The 24,030-nt window shown below is 40.1% G+C and overlaps 1 protein-coding gene across 2 annotated transcripts; it reads right to left on the bottom strand.

The window, feature by feature from the left end:
• Window positions 1–5,519: 5,519 nt before the first annotated feature.
• cdca2 (cell division cycle associated 2) lies at window positions 5,520–23,128 on the bottom strand. Of its 2 annotated transcripts, none has more exons than XM_020590605.1 (15): window positions 22,770–23,128; window positions 22,061–22,253; window positions 21,576–21,712; window positions 16,883–17,048; window positions 16,399–16,496; window positions 15,858–15,992; window positions 14,115–14,244; window positions 11,320–11,621; window positions 10,896–10,947; window positions 10,738–10,812; window positions 9,505–9,626; window positions 9,252–9,317; window positions 8,941–9,012; window positions 7,179–7,344; window positions 5,520–6,984 (listed from the first exon to the last, which is right to left on the bottom strand). In XM_020590605.1, the coding sequence occupies exons 2-15, from the start codon at window positions 22,242–22,244 to the stop codon at window positions 6,191–6,193; spliced, it is 2,499 nt and encodes an 832-aa protein (XP_020446261.1). In that variant the 5' UTR covers window positions 22,245–22,253; window positions 22,770–23,128; the 3' UTR covers window positions 5,520–6,190. The 2 variants fall into 2 exon arrangements, with proteins under 2 accessions (XP_020446261.1, XP_020446262.1); XM_020590606.1 differs by having other exon boundaries at window positions 8,941–9,009.
• Between the last annotated feature and the right edge of the window lie 902 nt (window positions 23,129–24,030).

The raw sequence follows: 24,030 nt of genomic DNA, 5'->3' as shown, positions 1-24,030 counted from the left end.
TTCAGCCTGGACCAAAACTGTGGGCCGACCAGCAATGCCATGTCTAAAGTTATGTCAGCTCTGGTCTTCATGACAGCAGCAAACCATAGCCAGTCCACAAAGATGGTGCCACAGAGCTCCAGTGCCAGTGAACTTCCCTCTTTGAGGTCATCAGTCCAAGAAACTCAGCTTAACCCTGCCAAGACAGACACTCCAGCCTGGCCCTGAGGCTATACGAGTCCTTCCCTGACCCACAGAATCTCAACATCCCCTTATACTGCTGCGGAGGCCTGGAAGTCATCAGAGATACTGGCAGCACACAGAGAGCTCTAAGGTCATCAATAATGACTCCATTTACTTAACACCGACCCAAACACCTGCTCATTTATCATATCTGACACATGTCAGCCTAGGCCATTTTTCTCAGAAGAGCCAGGCAGGCTCTGCAGATCCTGATCAGGTCACCTCTGCTCTGAGAAGGCTTCAGTGAGTACATTCCTATGCAGAACACACACATTTAATTTACCCACATGGTTCTGATGCTTGAACCATGACTGGCTTTTTATTGCAAAATCCTGGATGCTAGAAATTCAAAATACCTTGGTTGTACAGATTCTGTATTTGCATTGGCAGACACAGATTATTTTAACATTTCTAGGATTCTGTCCTATGTAAACATCATTATGTACAAGTCCATCTTAATAACATCTGCACTGTGAGTTTTTCTATTTGCTGCTAAAACATCACACTCTTTTACATACATGATATCAAAGTGAAGAAACCCTGACTAAATCAGTGGAGCAAAATTAAGGCTTCTTTCTTTGAATGGTTTGATGATTATGAAAATGATGTGAAGCATATGCTAAGGCCTTCGCAGCCACCAGGAAACCAACTCAACACTTATGGGAGAGTTCCACCTAACATAAACATACAAACTCTAATGTGTGGCCTCTGCCACATGATCTGCTTTTGTTTCCACTGCTTTGGGGATGACAGTGTTACTGTTTCTGTTCTGAAGTGGGGATGAGTTCCTGGAACCAAATTTCGACACTGCTCAGAAGGTGATAATAAAAACATGTTCCAGGTACGTTTGGGAACCGCTTGCAGTGCTGTTGGTCATGACTTATGAAGCAGATGTGTGGTCACATCACAACAAGCAGAAAAAACATGACTAACCCCAATTTTACTACTACACTTTTAATAAGGAATACTTAAGAAGACTTGGGAATGCTGGTTGGACTGGGGTCCGTGGTAAGACTGGGTAAACCACAGGGTTTCTCAGGTGCAGGGAAAATACAAAAACAAGGTTTCTAAACTTTTTAAAAACTTTTTTTCTAAATGTCTTAAAAGTTTCTGAGAAGCACAGATTAGGCTTTAAATTAATTCCTGCTAAGGAAATGGGCTCTTGGACACTATTAACTTGTCACACATCTGTACTTTATAAAATGTTACATTAAAAATGTATCCTATGTTTTAGCATTTGAGCACAGCTGAGACTGATGGGAATGTCATTAGTTTTGCGGGCAATTGATCATAAACCAAAGCACCTGACAAATTAAAATGTTGACCTGCAGGTGGCACCGAATGAAAGGTCAGACAATCACTGAGGTTATTACACAACCTCCCAAGGGACATAGTTGTCCACACATAATTTCAGAATAATCCATTCATTTGACATTTCACTCAAAAGTTGTAAAAGTTGACCTCATGGTGGCACCACAGGAAACATCAGGGGAGCGCCAAAGCCAGCCGGTTTCATCCTCTCGGGACCCTAAATGTTTGTACCAAATGTTATGGCAATCCATCTAGTAGTTGAGATATTTCAGTCAGTAACATGAACAAGCTGTTAGCATGTCATAAACCTATTCAGCATGTCAACAAGATCTGTATTGGTTTATTCTCCGTTCTTGTAAATTACAAAATAAATGTATCCTTTTTAAAAATGTGAGTTTTGTGAAGATCCCTGGTTAATGTGTGCACAACAGGGAGAATCTGTCTGCAGTGCCCCTCAGCTCCATGCTCACAAAGTTGAAGAGAGTTTCTTTTCAGGAATTCCTTTAAGAAACAGCAGCACTTCCAAACACAGAGAGGGAGCAGGCCTGGAACAATGCCCAGCATGCAACAGGCAGAGGGGGGGATACCCTGGACAGATCACCAGTGACCAGCACAGTTAAACGATGCAGAGACAAAATGGAAAAGCTCACAAGCATGCTCCAATGGGTTGTTTCTGGAATATGTGAGCACAGGGAAGCATCAGTTCAGCAAACTCAGCAGGACATCCTTGATGTGAGACAGGAGCGCCAGTTTCCATTTATGCTTTATGGAGTGCAAGGCTGGTGATATAAAATACAAATTCTAGTATATTCCAAAAAGCAACTGTGACCACAATTAACTGCTTCTTTTTTAAGATTACAAAAAGAACTGTCAGAATGAGGCAATAAAATCCTAAATGGGATTAACTTCATTTGTAGCGTCTGCAACAAGGGTTAGATGGCTAAAATGTTTCATTTAAAAATAGAGATAAGACATTTTCATTATACAATCTTGTTTATTTCCAATAAAACTGATTTTTGTTGAGTGAACCATCTGTTTTCCTGCTTGCTGAAGACACAACTAAACCTCTTCCATAAATTCCAGCTTTCCTATAATGCTGAGATTGAACATTTGCATCAGCATTTTTTCAGTATGAGTATGCTGGAAAATGCTTAACATTCAAGCAGACACTGGATTTCCTCATCCGAAAAGACACTTTTTCCACACTGTATCAGTCAGTGGGAAAACGAGTTCCGACATGCCCAGATATTCTGCTGATATGTGTCGGCATGTCACTGGGCAGCTCTGTCCTCTGTTAGACTGCACACTTGACACTGACAGTTTGTACTTGAGGTTTTCAGACACCAGAGTATCCATGAAATTGCTCCTTTCCTTAAATGTAACCTTTTTAAAGCAGCTAATCACCTCAGACAAACTCGAGACAGGCTACAGAGATCTCTCCATGTTCTAGCCCCACAAGCCCAGGTTTCTTCGTGTCAAACTCAGCAGCGGCTGATGCCGACTCAAGTGAGATCAGTTAAAGTATCCATGAAGCCAAATTGAAGAAGCTCGACTTTTGTTTAGAAAGATACTATTTCAAAAAATAAAACATATTGAAAGAAACCATCTAAATACCTAACCTTCCCCCATACTGCTTCTCTAAGGTTGACTCATTCTCCGTGAAAATGTCTGAAGACTGACAACTCACCTATACTGGCCATCTTAACATTAATGTTATAGGAACTGAAAAACTAAATCATGGAATTTATTTATCACCAGTAAATCACTGGTGCCACTACAAATGAGTCATAAGCTACAATGATTAGTGTAATAATCAACTGATTGAAAATGTACTAACTGTTTTCAGTCAAGATGGTAAATACTGTACATCTATTTAACAAAACTCCATTGAGGACGTGGGCTGTGTTTGGACCAAATAAAACATTTAAAGTCTTCATCGTGGACTTTGGGACACTGTGATGGACACTTTTCATTTTTTGTGACACACAGACTCAATAGACTATAAATTATTAACCAACCAATAAAAATGGCAGATTGACAAATAAAAAATATTTATATGCTCTAGTGATGAGTTTTTTTTAAATAGCACTTTTTGACTACAATATGACTGATACTAAAATGGTTCCAGTAGCAGCTCTGTGATAGTGTGGATGCTTTCTGCATTCTGCAGTAGGCTGGAGCCAGCTACAGCATGCAGACACACTGGGACAGCAAACCACTGAGAGTAGCTACAGGGTCTCTTGTTGTCCTGCCTTTGTTTTGTTGCCCTCCTCCTGCTGTCTTTAGCTCCATAGGAGAGCTGTGCACGGCTTGTCAGCATCAATAATCGAGGGCTCGCAGCACTGAGCACAGACAGGACTGAGGCAGCAGGACAACTTAATGCCATTCAGCTACTAATTAACTAATTGAAAGACAAAGGTCTCTAAATCTTAAAGTACAAATAACTTATTTTGCCTTTTTGTCTGTGCAGAAAGTGCTCATCTGTTTAAAATGAGGCATAAAATCAAGTGTGGTTACTGTGAACTCTTGTGGCTCAGACCCATATTTGTCAGTGCTCCTATTAGTGACAAATACAAGAGTCCACAAAGACCTGATTTATTGTTGCATCCAACTCTTTTTTTGTTAGAAGTTGTTGGTGGGGAGTCAAGTCCATAAGGTCAATCACATGAAGCTATAAAATGAGGTGTAACCCACATTTGTAAGGTCCTAGAGTAGATAGGGCGAAGAGGAAAAAATATAGAGCAGTGGAAGAAAGCGAGGGACTCCATTTTTGTAGGTCCTTCTCTCCAGCTGTCAGCCCGCTCCCTGTCCCATGGGGGGTTGCCACGGTGACAGGAGGCCACATGTCTTGGGGGCTCATTTTGGTCAAAAGACTCCATTGTTCTTGTGTTAAGCCGTTTTCACTATGCCCGTCTGCCAGGGACAGGGGATCCAGCTTCACACCCCTTATATACACACACACACACACACACACACACACACACACACTCTTTTCCACTCGCTCTCACACACAGACACTTGTATAGAGGTGCACCAGTTTGGCTAAACACTCTAATAATAAAACAGCCTATTCACAAAGATGCTGCCAGCCACAAGTTTTAAAATCAGAAAGGGTAAGAGATGTAGTTAGGAGGAGGGCATATGACACTATGAAAATAAGGAAACACACAGAAGTCTTAAGTGATTTATGCTCAGAAGTAGACCCCCCCATTTAACACAAATAAATGCATAACAACAAAATTATTTCCTCTCTTGGTGACATCAGCTCCCATGACTTCTTTCATCTCCACAGTTGATGGATGAACAAGTGGCTACTGCACCTCCTCACTGCTACCACCAGATGGCACAGTAGCTCCACTGCATCATCCCACAACCACATCACTAACTACAGGGTTCTGTCCACCTGTCTGCCACTAGGAACACAGAAGAGATCTTGGCACACACTGAGAGCCAGAAATCATCGGTGTCCTTTGGTCATGTGACTCCAGCTTGGTGTAAAAGTAGGGAGTCAATTACCCAGTGACGGATAGATTACAGTCATGCATCATTCTGTGAGCCAATTTTTGTATGTGAAGTGAATTTGAAACTCAATTTGTTACTGCTCTCTTCACCCCTTTCTGACAGATGGATGGAGCCAGTAAAGACGGGCTGATTTGAATGTGACTGCTGGAATCTGAGGCTACAGGTAATTTTACTTCCAGGCATTTGGCTGCGTTCAAAAAGGTCATCAAAGTAGTGATTTATTCTGTTATAGCATCCTGGTTTAGGCAAAAGGGAAAGCTGTTGTACTTGAACTGAAGTGACCACACATGTGGACTCTCTGGAAGAAGCCCTTCCAGAGAGTCTATATAGTCAGTTGAAATGAACACAGTTTGGCGTAATCAAGTGTTTTTACATGCAACCGTAATGTTTAAATCACAATTAGAGCCTAGCGAGGTACATTCTGGCATCTGCAGAAACTGAATGAATGCACACCAACTCATTTTTAATCTGATGCAACATAAGAATTTCAATCGGACTGGCTGTCACTAACAATTATTGACAGAATATTAAAAACATTCATTAAAAGCTGAGAAAATACAGTTTAACAGTGTGGCTCATGAGAAAAGGAAAAAAAAAGGCCAACCCCCCCCCAAAACACTCTAGTAACAACTAATGAACATCATTAAACCCATTAACTTGACTTCTGTGTGTAAGGCACACACTCTCCCTCCATCACTACTTCATTATTCCTGCCCCCTCCCAGCATTGCCTGACAGATGGTGAATGCAGTCCAGTCATCCATCCACAAAGAGAAGGTATTGACTTGGAGATGCTCGATCCTGTGACTTTGGAGAGTGAGAGTGAAGATGCACCGTGATTACCAGCTGAGTGCTTGGATATTGATTAGGTGGTGGTCAGCAGAGATGACTGGGCTCTCAGTGTATTGACTGTCCGGGTTACCAGAGGGAATCTGGCTACAAATCACTGGTCAGCGCAAATAATTCACAGGGTACAAAAGCATCAATGTTTTAACTGAGACAAAACATTCAGCCTGTTCTTCATCACCAATCACCTCATTCCATTTTAAAATACATATGTATGACAGTGTAATAAATGTATTAATTGCAGTTCAGTTATAGAACAGGACAGTGAACTGTGTGGTCAATTTAAAGTCTCATGAAGTGTTGTCTCGTGCCTCTTCAGGAAGTGATGGTTGGACAGGTAGAGTAGCACTGAGTCGTCGGCCCCTGGCCCTCCTGCGGCCCTTTTCACTGCAGTCAGGGGAGGTCTGAGGCAGCCAGGCGAGACCAGCATTGTCGCTGCTGTAATCTGCTCTGCTCTGATTCCTCAGGCTACGGCGCACTGAACGCTGCCCCCTCGTGACCACAGGTTTGAACACATCCTCAAAGTTAAAGTCAGCCTGCCAGGGGGCCAGGTCCAGAAGGTTCACTCCCTCCTCTACGTGGCTGCTTTGCTCTGGCCCTACTGGCACATTCAATGTGTTGAGCTCTTCATCTGAAGGTGGACAGGCATGTGGAAGGGCATCGCCCTCTGGCTTCCTGTCTGAGTCTGTGCTGGGTGTATGTGCAAAAGTCTGGGCATTAAGGTCAATGTCAGCTCCTCCCTGTTCAGGTGCACTATGTGTCGATGGGATTTTGCTTGATCCCTCAAAATTTGTAGTGGTCTGGTCTTCACAGTGCTCCTCTGACTTGCCTCTAGTGTGATCCAGAGGCTGTTCACTGAGCTGGTCACTGTTGGCAACACTGACCTTCCTCATCTTCAGCCCTCTGTCTTGGCCCCTTGGCCCTGATAACCTCCTGCCCTTCCTTGACGCCCTTCCTTTACTAGAATGGGGAAATGTGTCCAAATCTTTAGAAGGATGTTCCAAGGCATTTGTCACAGTGAAATCACCTACTGCTTGAATGTCGTTAGCCATCTCAGGGTTCAGGTGGGTCTCCTGATCTTGGGCTGTTGGCAGAAATGCGAGACAAAACAGCAACCATAAATTTTGAAGGGTTGTATGTTCTGGAAAAATATATGTAGGAAAACAAATACAGGGATTATAAAGGGTTGTCAACATTACAGCAAAGAAACAAAATTCATAATTAACTACTACTGTTAAAGCTGCAGGACAAAGATGTGTTTTTGTTTTGTTTTTTTACCTGCACAGCCCGCAGAGGGAGTCTGCTGTGCTGCTGGAGACTGGCTAGTGAAGGACAGTCTCTCGCGGATGGGACTCAGGGTGGGGTTCTTGGAGGCGTATTCCCGAGAGCCGTACAGGGAGCGGTCCACATCCTTGTTCCACTGGTGTTTCGCTGCGGAGGTCATCTGTGGAAAACGATCTGCATCGTGAGCAGGTCTCTACCCTTTACTGAAAGTGTTGGTATGACACAATGCAGACTGATCGATTTTGTACATCTAATCAATACTTGACTGGTTATCTGTCATTGTGATTACCAAGGGACATTTACAGTAATTGTAATCCTAAGTGCATGATGACGTGATTAGTGGGTCATTGTGTAGGCAGTGTCACAGGTTGGGCTTTACTGAATACAGTATATGAATAATTAATTTGTTATACATTTAGGACAAATATCACATTAACAATACATTAAAATAAAAATATAACAGAAATAAAACAATATTTTACTTAGGGGATATCCTTCTCTATGGGAGCAAGGGTGTTTTTAACAGTGGATATGCTACTGGGCAATGCCGTCATTCCGGTTTGTACTCTGATAATTACTGTCTTGACTGAATGATGCCTGGTGCTTTATAGTGAGTATCAAATTATTTATTATTATTCATCAGCTCAGCCAACATTCAGTGGAGAGTAATGGGAGAAATGAAAAGTTATTGGGTTAACCTGATGGAAAGGAACCAATTTAGACTGATATACAGCCATGTACGAAAGAGAAAAACAGATATTACAAAGCTGTTAGAAGAGCTGGATGCTGCAAGCTCAGTAAACTGACTGTTGTAATGTGAGCTACAGTCAAGACAGCTACAGCTGTCCAGACTGCTTTCAAACGACTGGTCTGATGCATTAGGGAGCGTGTTGTCAGTTACAAGCTACCGTCCATAACAATACATGTAGTTAGCAAGAGGCACAGCTCTAGACCCAATAGCAGCACTCACCTAATTATCCCATTCATTATTTACTCTTGTCTAAACAGGCTTAAAAGATGTCTGTTGGCAGACATATATATATTTTCTTATTGTCTGCAAATACCATGAAAATCCTAAAACTAACAATGGATGTGTTGTGTACTGATGAGCTCCACTAAAACCACCCGTAGCCACACCGTACTACTAGGCAGCATGCGCCTTCATTATAAGGAACATGGGCACTGAAGTTTATTTTGAGTTGATCCCACATAAGTTGTTGTGGTGATGTAAATACTAACACATCAAATCAACCACTGAAAATAGTCCAACAAATTCCCTGTTTACTTTGATTAGAGAAAGTGCTCAGCTGCCTGTGGCCTGGTTTTAAAGATTTACATGTGCACTAAGTATGGATGGCACAGGGCTGAGAGCCGCAGATAGGATAGGGAACTTAAAAAGCACTGACAATAACACATTGTTGGTTTGTTTTTATGAGATTTATGTCATAATAAACCAGAAACACATTCTGCCTTGTCAGCCTCTGACAGCAGTACAGGTTCTCCATTCATGCACCACTTTATATATTAAAGGTTTAATAATGGAATTCCTATTACTTATGATCTTGTGTATGTAGAAGAAACACAGGGGCATACAACAATCAATGCACATTGTTCTTTTCTGTAACACAGGCAAAGCAAATTGTAGTCAGACTGTGCAGCTATCAGCTCCATGGCTGCCTCCCAGAAAGACATGTCTGTAGATTCTGCTGTGAAGTGGTGTAAAGAGAAATCTAAAAAGCAGACTCAGCCAACTCACCTTCATCTTTACTGAGGCCAACTTGGCAGCAGAGCGTGTTGACCTCTTCACAGGTTTGCTCTCCTCTGGCTGCTGGGAGAGCACAGAATTGGCATGAGCATACGTGATACAGAGTGCATCTCTAACACACTCTCTCATGCATAAAGTGGATAGCCTCAGATGTGATTAAGTTATGATCCAGACAAATTAAACAGTAGATTAGATAGGAGCATGTTATGGCCACTACATTATTAAAAAAGACAACCTCATCTGGTAAACGTGGATTTCTACAAGTGGGATCAAGCTGAGAGTAGTTTGCAGTAATAGCACACCTTTCTCTTCCGACTGCAGCAGCGAGCTGGAGCCTCACTGGCAGATACACACTCTGGTCTTGGTTGCTATGAGAGAAATTGAGAAGTTTTTTAATGCATGGAAAATTATAGAGGATAGTGATAATTAAATAACATCTGCAATACTAATAGTTACTGTATAAATGTGAAACAAGGTGCTGCTAAAAAATATCTGGCACACCCACAAGGACATACTCAAGAGAGCAGATACAAAATAGTTTAAATTAAGGCAGACCTTTTTCCTTTGGCTGCGAGGTCTGACTAGAGCTGCTTCAGGTTGCTGCTCTGTCTCTGGTAAGACTGCAGGCTCATCCAGGACATCCATCTGGGAGGGTGGGCTGGTTTTAATCTCAGACTCTGAGGAAAAATCTTCAGTTTTAGATCTGAATCACGATCGTTTTAGAACACGACTGGCTTGACAATGACGGTGGGCAATAGTAATATTGATCAACGGTAACTATTTTTGGTTGCCATGGCAGCAAGGGGCAAGTAAACAATATACCTTATGTTGGTATACTGTATACTTGCCCCTTGCTGTTGCCTTGCATGGGGATATGTACGTGCACATTGAGAGCTGCTGTACCAGAGTCAAATTCCTCGTGTTCAGCACACCTGGCAAATAAAGCTGATTCTGATAAACAGTAAACAAGAGAGGCTAAACATGTTTCACAAGACTTTGAGCTTGCTAAACCAAATGAAAAAGTAGTCCACTATCTCTGACCCACTTGTGGAGCGGCAATACCTTGTTAGGCTGACTTCAAACTGAGAAACATGGTTTGTTTGAGCTGCACACACAACATCCCGAAACACAAAATCTAGCATGTCAGAATATTTTCATCGTCTATGACATGAGGGTGCTGACGCCGACCAACAGGAGCACAGATATCGCTCTTCTGTTCACCTATTTTTGACATATTGGACTGAACCATAGCCATTAAATATCACAGTCATACCGGTAACATAAGAATATTAACTTTCACAGTCAGCCTTGTGAAGTAGGTACCCTATCAGGACTAGCTAACTAGTTTTCCATTTTACTACTGCCTAAAATGCTTATTTTTAACTGACTACTTCAAGTTATCAGTGATGGAGAGACAACATAGGCTGCTGCTTTCTTCACACGACCCATCGAAGGGTCCACGGTTATCTATCCACACCCCTTCTTATGCTTTTCTGAACACCAGCAGTCAGTATCACACACACTCCTCCCCCAGCCCCTGGTACCTCCAAGCTGTGAACGATGGCAGGCTGTGATCTGTCGGGTACCAACATGTAGTCTCTTACATCCCTTTTCCAAGAATGTATGATGCTATAATCGTGTAATGTGACACAGCAATCATTGTAGCAGACAAAAAAAAAATTTGCATAGTCTGAACCAGGCAGGATTTGTTAGGAGACAGGTGAGATGGAGATGTGGAGAGGCAAGGACAAAGTGAAGTGACAAAGAAAAAAAAAAACTGTGGTTCACCTGTCACAGTCTGAGAAACAAACTCCTCATGGAAAGCAGTGTTTAAATTCAACGGCACGGTGTCCCATGTACATTCTGAAAACATAAAAGCAAAGTTTAATTACATTCCACTAGAGACACACTGTAATGCTCAGGTTCAATAAACTGTAATATTCAACCTGTATCACTTTTCACTTGACTGTCAATCTCCTCCAATGAAGGGAAAACAACCTAGGATCAGAAAATAAAGAAAATCAATGGAGATTACAATATGTACAGTATAACCTAGAATAGATAATGTGGCATATTTTGGCTCTTCTAGGTAACACACAATTTATGTATATGTAACCTTCAGGTATAACATTTAAGCATGCTACAAGAAAAACAAATGGTGTGGCAAAGTAAAAACCATGCGCAACATGGGTATGTGTGTCATGACATGTCAGAGTTATTAATAACCAAAACTGCCCTAGCTTTTGTAGAAATATCCTGAATATTTGTGGCTGTGTGCAACCTGATTATCAGGGTCTCCATATGTGAACTTTCACTGTTGCAACTATTATGTTATGACATAGAGTCAAAACATCTTGGCATCTTCTCTACCTTTCCTTCCTTGTCCTCACTGTCCTCTCCTACAGACTTGATTCTGTGCTTGCGAGACACTGCAAGCGTAGGGGAGGCACCAAATACAGTGGGGCTGATGAGGTCCGGCTGAGCTTGTGGTGTCTTCAGCACTGAGCGCAGCTTTAAGTTCCCACCTGGTGTGGATGCTCGGGCTGGTGTGCCCCCCTTCTGCAATGGGGTGCTGGGGGGCAGGTTCTTATCAAAGAATTCAGGAGAAAGTGGGCCTCCAAAACGAACCCTCTTCTTTTTAATACTTGATGCCTGAGTGGAGTGATCCAAACCTGCACAGACAGTAAAACTCTGAATGCAGAAATAAGACACTTATTTTTGTTGCCCTTATTAGAGAACATATGCAAAGGCAGAAACTAAAGGTACCTTGCTATAAACTCAAACATGATCCTGATATTGTAGTAACAGGTGGAGAAACTCTCCAACATCTTACAAACATATCAGGGGTAAGGAAACATGTTTCCCTCCACAATGAAATTCTTCCTTTGCTCTCCCACAATGAATGCCAAACAATATAAAGTCTAAATATAAAATAGATAAATAATAATACAAAATAAAGGCAATTTTAAAAATATCACAAAAAAACTGTGCAATTACAAATTGATTTATAACTACGGGTTCCAAGAAAATAAGACAAGAAACAGAAAACAGCTATGAATTTATCAGACAATATTTTGTATGGCACAGCAGAAGTTCAGCCTTGTTTAACACCATCTGAGACATCTAAGGACTGCCCAGGCTTTTTTCTGCATACAAAATTATGAGGTGGCTGTCAAATTTTGTACTGCTTCCAGCTCTCAACAGAACTCTGGTTGGTGTTTTCAGGGAAAACACTATTTTGTAGCAAGCACTGTACTCTGTGGATTTCTATCACTTGATTAACTGTGATTGCGGCAGTACGCTGATATGCTGGTGCTGTATCGTAATCAGCAAAGTGCGCCGGGAAAGGTGCTGCCAAAACTGCCAAAGAGAAAGAAAAGTGCTAGAAAAAGTCCTCCCCGAGAGAAGTGTCCTGCTGTGCCTTAATATTTTGTGGCTGTTCAAACAAGTGAACGTTGTTACTTTTGCACCCAAGCACATTCAGTCTTGTAAAAATTTGTCAGGTCTGAAAGTAGTGCACAACCACAAGAAGTAGAGAGGATCAGAGTCAGTGCAGGAGAGAAATCAAGGCGAAGGTAATGTTATTCAGTTGCCAAGTTCATTCGAAGTGCATTCACACAAAGCCAACATTTAAGTGATTTAATGTCACATAGGTGATGACACCTTCATTATGCAAGAAAACATTCGTGAGAAAAACTTATCAAAAACAACCACTAAATGAACATAAACTTACAGAGCAGCGATTGTTTCAGGTTTGCCCACAGACTCTCCAATGCTGGCATGTGTTAATTATTGAGGTCCTTAGGCTAACAGCTAATAGCTAATGGTTAGATGGGGGGGTTGATGCATCCCCATGATGTCAGCAGCAGTTTATGCACATGCTACTATTACTTAAGAAATGATACATGTTCATGCTGCATCTAAGTGTAGGCCTTTATATCTATGGTTGACTATGTTTGAGCTCGTTAGGCTGAGTGGAGGAAGGACCACAGTTCCCAGTGAGACCAGCACAAACATTGATCAAGTCTTAATAGCATAAGAGGTAGTTAGAAGGAAGCTAGTCTGTTTATTTGCCAGGATAATGTTGTACAGCTTGGTTTTCTGCTCTGGTTTCCTCAGAAATTCTAACACACTCATTAAAGTAGTGAAAGTGAGGTGCTCACAACTTCAGTTTTATTACAGAAAGATGAAACGAGGAGGCAAAGTCACTAAAATTAAACTGCTGGTGCTGCTTTCACCGCTGAACTGTCTAGTTTGAATTCTAATTTCACACTTTGTAGCCCTCTAACTTGTTACAGAGAGAGCAAAGTGAAAAAACAAAGACAATGCAAGCTGAACAGCAGTAAACAGCAGATAGCTTGCTTATAAATACTGAGGTTTTGTTGATACTTGTTAGTGTGGCCACTCAATTTTATGGTAATTTCTGATAAAGTTTTTCTACTTCAGGAATGACAGCAACATAGAAGTGGTTACTGAATTGTGTAAATAACAATTACATTATATAATCAAAACTTATATACAGGTAAACATAATTTATATTCAGGTATTTAATGTACTTTTCTAGAAATCATCATAATTAACTTAACCTCTGTTTACTACACGTTTGTTGTAATGTTCGACACGGTCTCCAGATGGGTTTTGGTGCCAGTCTGACTCAAAAATAATATTTAATAAACCAGTGCACAAAACATTCAAGCAGAAGCTTTTCCATTGTAGCCATTGCTGATCATGGCTTTTTCATTTAAAAAATCATTTAGTTAACATTGATTCCATCAGATTCATATTTACAGAGGCTCTCAATGTGCTTGTAGGTCAGCAAGAAAAACAGGACAATATTTGATGATTTAATTTGACTCTGGATTGAGACTGAATAAAATGTTATCAAACTCCAACTCTATTTTCAAATTGTAAAATTAATTAATAAACTATGTTGTTTGAAAAAGGATGCAGCACAGTGCACCCTGGTCTTTGCGAGGTCCGTTGCTGTAGGCTACGCCTCATGTTTCAAAATTCTTTAGTAATCTATTTTTTAGCATCAGTTTGCCCCTGTGCATTATGCAAACAATATTTATTATGCTAAAGGTTACTAAAAGAGATTCATTAATAATATTTCTCTAAAAAAAGTACCTATATATATATATATATGGAGTGATACGTAGCCCTACCTGTGGGCTGCACCTCCAGCAGAGAAGGGAGAGAAGAGATGTGGAGGGGCGAAGCAGGCCGGGCTGGTGAAGCAGCTGAAGGATTGTCAGGTGGTGGTTGGCCGGGACTTGGGGGTTCAAAGACAGTGTCCTGATGAGAGAAAATACACGAGATCCCCCATTCTGCTGGACTGTGATTCAAGGAGCTTCACAAAGCAGGTTCTGATAATAGCATCTAATTTAGTACACGGAAGGGATACCGTCTGTGAAATCATCCTCATCCTCTACTTAGTCCATTCATCTAATGAATTTCACCACAAATGTTTCCTTCACATTTCTGCTTGCAATATATGAAGTTAAAGCTTGACATTTAGGGAAATGCCTTTTCTCGCTTTTTTGCTTTAAGCTACTCCTTGACAATGGGTACCACCCTTGTGCACTATATCTTGGCCAGGTATACTGATTTCCTTGGATCTTGTTGTCACCATGATGTGGCCAGGTAATGTGAGGAGAATCTAGGAAATCTCTGCCCCCAGCTGAGAAAAAAATTCTAGCACACAACTACTTGTAAAACATCTAGTCATTTTTACTGTTCTGTTTGTGTATGGATTAAACAAACAACACATAGGGTGTTAAGTCAGCTTCAGAGGTACCAGTAGGTGGGTTCTTCTAACACTGGTCAGAGCCAGACCAGCTGTTCCCTGTTTCAAATAAGTCTATTTCCAAAAACACCTCAAATTTCCTTCAAAAGCGATCTGCAGAACATAAAATGTCCAGTGTACCAATATCTTCTGAACCAAGGTAGTGGTAGTCTGAATACTGCAGCCTAGAGAAGTTCGTTTATGGAGTGCCAGTTTTTCAGTTCCTGAGTTCATGTCACTTTATCAAAGCCCCAATTCACTCAAAGGGAATGCACCTGTTTTAAAATGAATGTCCACATTTTGTAGTGCAGACTAATTTGTTACTGAACAGTATCATCCTCACTGACAAATGAACTGCCTTTCTTACAGCTAGGCCATAATAAAAGCCTAGTAGGGGTTGTGCAGGTGAAAACTTTCTGCAAAATGTAAAGCAGCAGGTGCAGAAAATGTTCTTTAACTTAATGAATACAGCTCTGATATAGAGGTAGAAAAGTGGATCAGAAAACTGAGGCTATTCTGTGTTGGACTGAAAGAAAGGACATGAATATAGAGTGGGGGAAAAACACTCCAATCCACAGATTTACTAAAGTACGTTCACCTGACATTTCTCAACACTTCAAAAAAATTGCACTTTCTATGGAGTTGCCTTCATGACCTCACATGGGTACTTTAGGGCACATTAACATTTGGTTTAGGGAAGTCACACTTTGGCTCTGCAGGGCACCATTATTCTAGGCCTGCCCTGTTATTTGCTGTGTGGCTGCAGTCGAGACACGATTGCTGCATTGTACCATGTTGAGATTTAAATGCAATGACACGCTTGATTCAAAAAACAGTGTGCTTGGTTAGGTAACATTAAAAATATCATTTAGCATCACTTCAAAACTAAATATTTCTGCTTGAAATCCAACTGAATGTGGTTATACTGTCCGTTGCTCAACTGCTTTTGGTTTAGATATGGTTTTGTTTTGTCGTTTTCCATGTGAAACACTGTAATATCATTCTGTTATTCAAAAAACATTGTAGCAGGAGGTCATGTGTGTCATACCAATATCACTAAAAGCCTACATCAATGTCTGTGATTCATTCTGAACAATTGTGTACCTGTATGTTAAAACCTAACCTTAGGAGTCCAGGTTTGGAGCGCCAAGTCTACACAGAGGGGTGGGGAAATAAGCACAGCTTGGCCCTTTCCCATAGTTTCACTGGATGGCAGTGGTGCTTCTGTCAGAGCCTGTGTCACTTGGTCCTCCTCCTCCTGTGGACATGATTAAGGAATTCCCAGTTTTCATTGTGCTGCACTGCACCACAACATAAAAAAAATCATTTCTCTCATGGCTACAGAAAACCAAACTGCTGTTTTAATGCTTTGAATGCTACAGAATGTAAAACTTGTATTTGGTGAAATGTAATAACAAGTAGAAACTCCAAAATTAAAAAACAAGGACAAAGAAGATGCGGTAATAAAGAAATAAAACTCAATATCCAGGACTTGGCTTGTTTGAAAGTGCTTGTTTTTCTCTTTTTAAATGTTTGTAGTCCCAGGTAGGAGTTACAAACAAACTGTGGACTCAATGGAAGCCAAGTACACAGAGAAGACCTTTTAGTTAAATTACTCATAGCAGTCAAGTAAGTATAGGAGTGCTGGCCTCACTAATCTCTACCTCACAGCCTTCAAGGGGGCCCAGGCGCCTCCTTTTGCTGGGCGTGGGTGTCGTCACTAGAGGGTGGTTCTCCTTTCCTCTATCAAGGCTGGTATCATCTGAAAGGGAACGAAAACATGTATCAAAAAGGAACATTACATATACACACAAAAACAAATGGGATTTGGAGACAACTCAATTATATGAAAATAAAAACACCCAATCCAATAAACATATAAATACAGTGTGAAAAACTTTTAAAACTTGATCAAAGGAAAGGAGATAAGGTCTTACTTGATTACTGCTCAGAAATTGGCCCATTTAAGGCCAAGATCACAAGCTCAGAAGAAATAACTACATCATAACATGCTGTCAGAATCAGGCTTAAACTGTACATTAATCCACTGCTTCTGAACTGTGCATCCAGACATGATAAAGAAACGCTACTGCCACAGATCCTTTTGAGAAATGAAACTATTAATCCTCTGGCAAGCAGCAGCCTCACCAGACAGATAATCTCTTGTCTTGATGCATCCTCCACCATTGCTGTCCTGCCTTGGCATCGGATCACAGACCTCACCCTCCTCCTCATCAATCAGTCTCTGGAAGGAGGCTATCTTCTGCTTCAGTGTGGAGGCGACCCGGGGAAGGAAGGGGCTACCTCTGACATGCTGAGTTGAGACAGCAAAAACAAACATATCTGCTCAGTGATGCAGCTTGACAGGTCATAGACTTCTGAAATTACAGAAGTGGTATTACTGAGAGGCAGCACATCTATCACATTCTCCTTCCACACACAGTTCTGGAATGTTATGGTTTGCTGAGCTTTGCAAGTCATAGTCGATCATTACCATTCACACAAGAGTAAAAAATTACTTCCCTTTAAGTGAATTTGACCTAAAATGATTCCCTTTATCAGACTCACCACCTGCAGTCTTGTGAACTGCTTTTCACTGTGGAAAAAAGATCCACAAGCACAGAGAAACCTCTTAAACCACTCCTGAAACATAATGCACTTCTCTACTGTCCACTATATGCTCACTGAGCTCCAAATATACATAGTTTTGTCAACATACGGCTAAATGCACAGTTGTCATTTCCATCTTAGCGCAAAGCATTTTCTACTTGGAAGCAGACTCAGTTCATTGGCCTAAGCTTTTCAGTGCCCACCTCCTATCCGCCATTGGTCAGAAAGCAATGAGTGAGCCAGCACAGAAATCTTATCAAAGCTGTCTATTTAAAAGTTTAATCATACATTCTGTTATGCAAGTATCAGTTAAAATCGTATGCACAATTCAAAAGTACTGCATTTTCTCAAATGATCATGAGTCAGAATATAAGGCCACTGGACTATGTTCACAATACTGATGTAAACAACTATAACAGCAAATTATTAGCCCAACTAAAATACATTTCATACTTAGTGTATTTTGGTTTGAAACATACCGAGAATAGACGGAGAGCCAAGGAATGGATAACTGTACAAGAGTGATGTGACAAGTGTGAGTGGACATTATCAGGCTTTTTATGCCATGAAGACTTATTCCTATTAGAGTACACTGTGACTGACATTCTCTTTGTTAAGGGGAAACCAACTTAAGAGCAGGCCTACAGGATGGAAGCAGCAATGTACTGTACTATGTTATTGTATTCAACATGGCAGACGCAGCAAGAGTTCTGTGGATGATTTGGCTCATACTGTTTCTTCCCTAAAACTAGTATTTTAATTACAGAGAAGCCAGGGAGGGACCAGCTTTCTATTGACTGCATAGTACAAACAATTCAACTGTATTAACTGCAATATTTATACTTCATATGACATAAAAATGAAATGTAAATGAAGGGTCTCCTCCAAGCTTCACAAGCTATTCTAAATTGTTCACCACTTGGAAACAAAGCAAATGTGTGAAATTATATTTTCTCATATTAGTCTATTCTGCTGTGATTGTAATTTTTTTTTATCTGTTCACATAAATGCATTAGTCTGGCTCTACCTTGTACTGTTTAATACTGTTGAGTATGTAGGAGGGTGTGCGACTTCCTCGGATCTAGGCTAATTGAGCTACACACATGGCAGATTGTGTATTTTAGTGTAGTTTAGTGTAGTGTTTCTGCCTCGTGCTCATTCACATGTGGTGCCCTGTCAAGCTTGATTTTACTTAAAGCAATCCCCTGTCTATAATACGGCTTTATTTAGCAGCATTTGCCTGAAGTCTTTCTGTCACTCAAAAACCACTGTCACAGCAGGAGCTCCACTGCTTTTTGTTCTGGTCTGTTCCTTTACTGCATTAAGATGACATTCAAGTGGAAAGCAGGCTACTGTCAATATTAATGCGTCCTGGGTGTGCTTAATAAAATTCAGGGCAGCACACAGCAGATCATTGCTGTAACCGGACACAACGTCAGTAGTTCTAGCCATTCTAGCCATTGTGTTACATGCATTAGACAAGTCGGCCACAATAATCATGACTTGCCCTCAAGTAATTTCACTGAAGCTGATGAGAAAAACAATGTGTGATGATGATGATGATGACACTTTATTACAGAACTCAAGGTCCAGGTTCAAAACAAATAAAAGCAATAAAAGAACAGTTTAAAAATGAAACAATAAAACAGAAAATACATAAAGACGAGAGCACAAGAACACCCATAAAACTACTGCCCCTTGCAAAGACAGGTATACCAGTGTTTCCAGAGAGCAGAAGTAAAACGCATGTCACTGTGTGCAACATTAGTCAACAATAAAATGATATGATTTTTTGAATCATTCAAGCGACAAATAAATTTAAACATCAGGTTTCTTAAAACAGCGGAAAATGTACTAATTCGAGATGACACGAACAATTCGCTAGCACTCGTCCATACCTTCTGAAGCAACAGTGACATTTGAAGCTTTCAACATCATCAGTCACATGGCTTTCTTCATTTCATACAAGCTCTTACATAGGAATGAAACAAGCTCCAGTATCATCCCCCCATCTCTAGTCACATATAATTTTACAAACATTCTTATAGACATGCGTGCAGTGCACTCTTCTACCGGACTTGAATTCAGCAGAACTCTTCTGTTCATTTCACTATGGATTTACTAGGTCATTAGAGATGTGTTGAGATTGTATCTGTCCTTTGGATCCAGCACTAAACTCACACACATTATTTGTGCATAGGCATCAGAGTTGGCCAAGTTACTTGAAAACTGTAATCAATTACTCTTTACACACTACTACACACTACTCATTGAAAAAGGAGTTCTCTGTTTCATGTTGCTTTGCTGCTCTACCAGATGCTTTACTAAAGTAGACATCTCTTTTGGAATTTGAAAGCATTTTGCTGAAAAATTTCTAATGCACTATAATGTTATTTGCATTTTTGGCTGAGATGAAATAATGTCAATACTTCCAACTACTGAAAGCATGCCTCTCACCCTCCTCCATCCTTTGATTAGCTGTTGGGATAGCAGCTGAATTGATCCTGCCTGGATGTGCATGTTAAAAGGTAGTCAGTCTAAAACAAAAGTAAGACTGAGTTCAGGGAACACACCAATGGCTTAGATTAGTGACTGAAATATTGTTACTGTTTTGAAAATAATATAATGCCTTACATTAGTCATTTAACGTTAATGCCCAACACTGAAAGGCACACAGTGGGATATCTAACTGAATTAATTGAAGCCTACTCTCCATGCTTGATAATAATTACTAAAAAGAGTCATTTGCTTTGGGAAATCAGAGACGTCTGTAAAGACACATTGTTTTTTTTATGTCATATGAAGTATAAATATTGCAATTAATACAGTTGAATTGTTGGTACTGTGTGACGCCCAAGTACCTAAATATATTGTGAGATGTTTGTCATACTGGTATGCCCACCAGACTATGTCTGTCAGATGGGATAACTGTATATCTGCACCCTTTCAGACCTGTAACGGGGTAAGACAAGGTAGTCTGCTTTCCCCAATTTTGTTTAATTTTTACATGAATGATCTCTCTAAAGAGTTAAATATGTACAGAACAGGATGTATGGTCGGTGGTATAGTAGTGAATCATTTAATGTATGCAGACGACCTTGTGATTTTTAGTCCCAGCTCAGCAGGTCTTCAGCAGCTCTTGAACGTGTGCTCAATGTTTGGGGAATGTCACGATGTTAAGTATAATGCTGTCAAAAGTGTCATTATGATATGCCGTACAAACGAGGACAGGTCCCTTGTATTTCCTTCTTTTAAGTTAGCTGATAATATTTTAACTGTGTGTAATGAAGTTAAGTACCTGGGTCATGTCATTAATGATTGTTTGTCTGATGACGGGGATATATATCGGCATGTTATATGTACAAGCTAATGTACTGGCACGGTGCATGCTCGGTGGGAGTAAAACTGGTTTTGTTTAAAGCGTATTGTACTTCCTTGTACACTGCTCATCTGTGGTGTAATTATAAAAAGGGCAGTCTTCGGAAACTGTCAGTAGCTTACAATGACGCCCTAAGGATATTATTGAGAAAGCCTAGAGCTTCAATGAGTTGGATAGTTTAAGGTTTTGCAGCTAAACTAGATGCATTAGTGAAATCAACAAAGAAAATCATTTTGAAAAATAGTGATGTACACTAACAAGATATGCTCATATGTATGACAACATTTCCACCAGGTATCACTTTTATAAAATAGCACCATTTAATGAATCTCATTCCCTAATCACATGACACTGGGCCTCATTTAAAAGATTACATAAATAAGCAACATCCCTGGATCTTAATCATTATTAAAGTACATTATTCTGTAACACCAAAATATTTAATAACCAAGCCTTTTCACTGGTGTATTTATTAATAGGGTTACTGCTACATATTGTATAGTGACATCTACTTTAAAGGAAGGACTTTTGTGAAAATGTATTACGATTCAATAATAACAGCCTTCTTGACTTTTTTACACACATGAGGCCAAACTGTGAAAATTTATGAGGTGGTAGGCCCTAGTCTTTAAAAGCTGCTTCAAGTTTTATAAGTCACCAGATGTCACAGTACTTGCTTTTCTTGATGACCCAACACTTCCAATCTTTTTCAGCACAAATAGAAAGCCCCAAAACTTCATAAGGCTTCATCCACCCATCACTAGCTGTGTCTGATAAATTAAAAGAGACAACATATGCTGTACAGTCATGTCTAGCATCAGTAAGTCAAAAGTATCCCAAGAAGCATCTTACCTCTGATGTCTGGTGGGACGGTGGAGTCTTCATCCTCTGTTTAGCCATAAACCGGATGAGGGAGTTTGTCTCTGGGGAGCCCCGGACACCAACACTGGACCTCCGCCTTGCCTTGATTTGTGCGATCCGAGACTTATCTAGAGCAAGACAGAGAAGAATGTCACATCAGTAACAATTAACTGGCACCACACACAGTATGTGTCATGTCTTACTGAAGGCATATCTGTTATTCTCTTAGTCACATTTGAAACTGTAGTATGGTTTAAAATGCTTATGCTTGTTTAGTATTGTTTAATTCCTAACCTTACAGATTACAACAAGCCCTACAGTATGTATATATATATATATATACACACACACACACAACTTCCTCATGGCGACTGAGCACAGCAGAATCAACATGAGGCAAACATTTACAGTATGTCTGTGGAACAAGTGCAGTAGTAAACAGCAGTTTTACACCAAATAAAGGCTCGTTCTCTTACCTTTACATTTTGATGATGACGCTGGGATAAAACTCTGGACAGAAATGCCAAACTGGCAAGGTGTGAGCTCTGAGAAATTCAGGGGGAGTGAGGGGTCACTGTAGGTAGGAGCTGCGTCCTCCTCTGAGGTGGACAACATTTTCTCCTTCTGGTGATCCTCAATGTCAGCAGTATTGATCTCCATGGTAGATCTCTGCACAGACAGTTTGAGGAACCTTACAACTTACAACACCAATTCAAGAGCTCAAGGACATCTGTCAACGTTACATTACTAGGGAAAACTACCGATGAATGACAGTAGTAGTCAACACTATTCGGTCACCTGTAAATTATTTCCATAAAATAATGTTGTTGTTCCGATAAGACTCGTGTTTCTAGGTCACTAACGTTACAGCTAACATGAACTCCACATTTTGTACGGACAAACCGCCATGCCAAAGTTCATAACATTTCCAAAAGTAATGTTTCTCTGACTTTTGCTGAATGCTAATATTGCCCTGCTTGTGCTTCATAATAAATGCGATTACTGAGTGAATAAGTTAAAATAACACCTACATCTGACTACTGTCAGAGTTACTATACTATCCGCTAGCTAAAATTTCAGGGGGAAAAATAAAGTTAGTTGTTATTTATTCATTCGACACGCAACCTAACGTTGCATATTAACGTTAGTGCTGAAGATAACTGACTGAAAGTAAACTATACTTACCTAATAAATTTAAGGTAAAAAAGGATTGTTTGCTGTTAAAATAACATATATCTGTATAAAACATAAGTATAAATCGCTTAGATCTCAACACATTTTCATTGAGAAAATAAAAACAATAAAAGGGAGCGAAGAGAATTCAAATCACGCTCCACGCCAGAGCCCGTGGCAGCATATAGATCCCTCCGCGACAAAAAAAAATGCCCAAATCGTTATCAGTACACACTTATCCAACTTCAAAAAACTCACTGTATTACACACACTTATTTATAACTGTCAAAAATTATAACAACACTGCACGTTGTTTTAAAACGCTTTTAATTGAGAAATTACATCGTTCGGAGGAACTAACTTTCGCATGTTTTTCAGTAAGACCCGGAAAAGGCCAGAACTCATTTAATATGAATTGGCCAATAGAAATAACACAAACATATCACGTGACCGTCCAAAAAAGAAAGGGGGTGGGGGGTGGTGGTGGGGGGATAGATTTTCTAATTTTAATTATTTAGGATACACTGTACTCGATTTTTTTTTCTTGTAAACGACACTAATCAGTAGCTCAGCTGCAAAAAGCAAGCGAAATCTATTTTACTGATGTTTTGTGGTATGTTTGGGGGTTTTTCACTGATCCAGCTGGAGTGAAACTTGCACCTTCAATTGTAAGGCCCCATCTTTTGTTGGCTTTATTGAAACCTAACAACTGGAGCTTCACTGCATTCCTCTCTCAGCCTGTTGGTTCACAGCTGACCTGATGCTCAAAGTTAACTCCCCAAATCTGTCATCCAGACAGGTAGCTGTCAACATTTCTTGCTGGAGGTTATATAGTGTGACTACTGTACTAGAGATGTGGGTTTTGGGCAACAGTAGCAGGGAAACATAGTGCTTTGTGTCCATTAACATGCTTTTCTTTTTGGTTTTTAAAAGTGAGGTTTTAAATAAAAAGATGGCTCTGATGTTCAGTTGGCTATATACTAAACACCAAAATGAATGGTATCATAAGAAACTATTAAAATATATTTAACCATAAATATCAAATGTTCATGTGGTATACAATAATTTAATATCCTCTTTATGATTGAAAATCAATATGCCCAAAGAAGTGTGTGAACGGTGGTCTATTCAAATACGCACAGAGTTCCTCCTTTCGTGAGTTTGTGGTTCTAATTTAATTTATTTAGGATACACTGTACTCGATTTTTTTTTCTTGTAAACGACACTAATCAGTAGCTCAGCTGCAAAAAGCAAGCGAAATCTATTTTACTGA

This window comes from Monopterus albus, unplaced genomic scaffold (assembly GCF_001952655.1).
Source record: "Monopterus albus unplaced genomic scaffold, M_albus_1.0 scaffold12.1, whole genome shotgun sequence".
NCBI lineage: Eukaryota > Metazoa > Chordata > Actinopteri > Synbranchiformes > Synbranchidae > Monopterus > Monopterus albus.
Note: the sequence above shows the minus strand (reverse complement) of the source record. Positions and strands in the feature narration are given on the sequence as shown.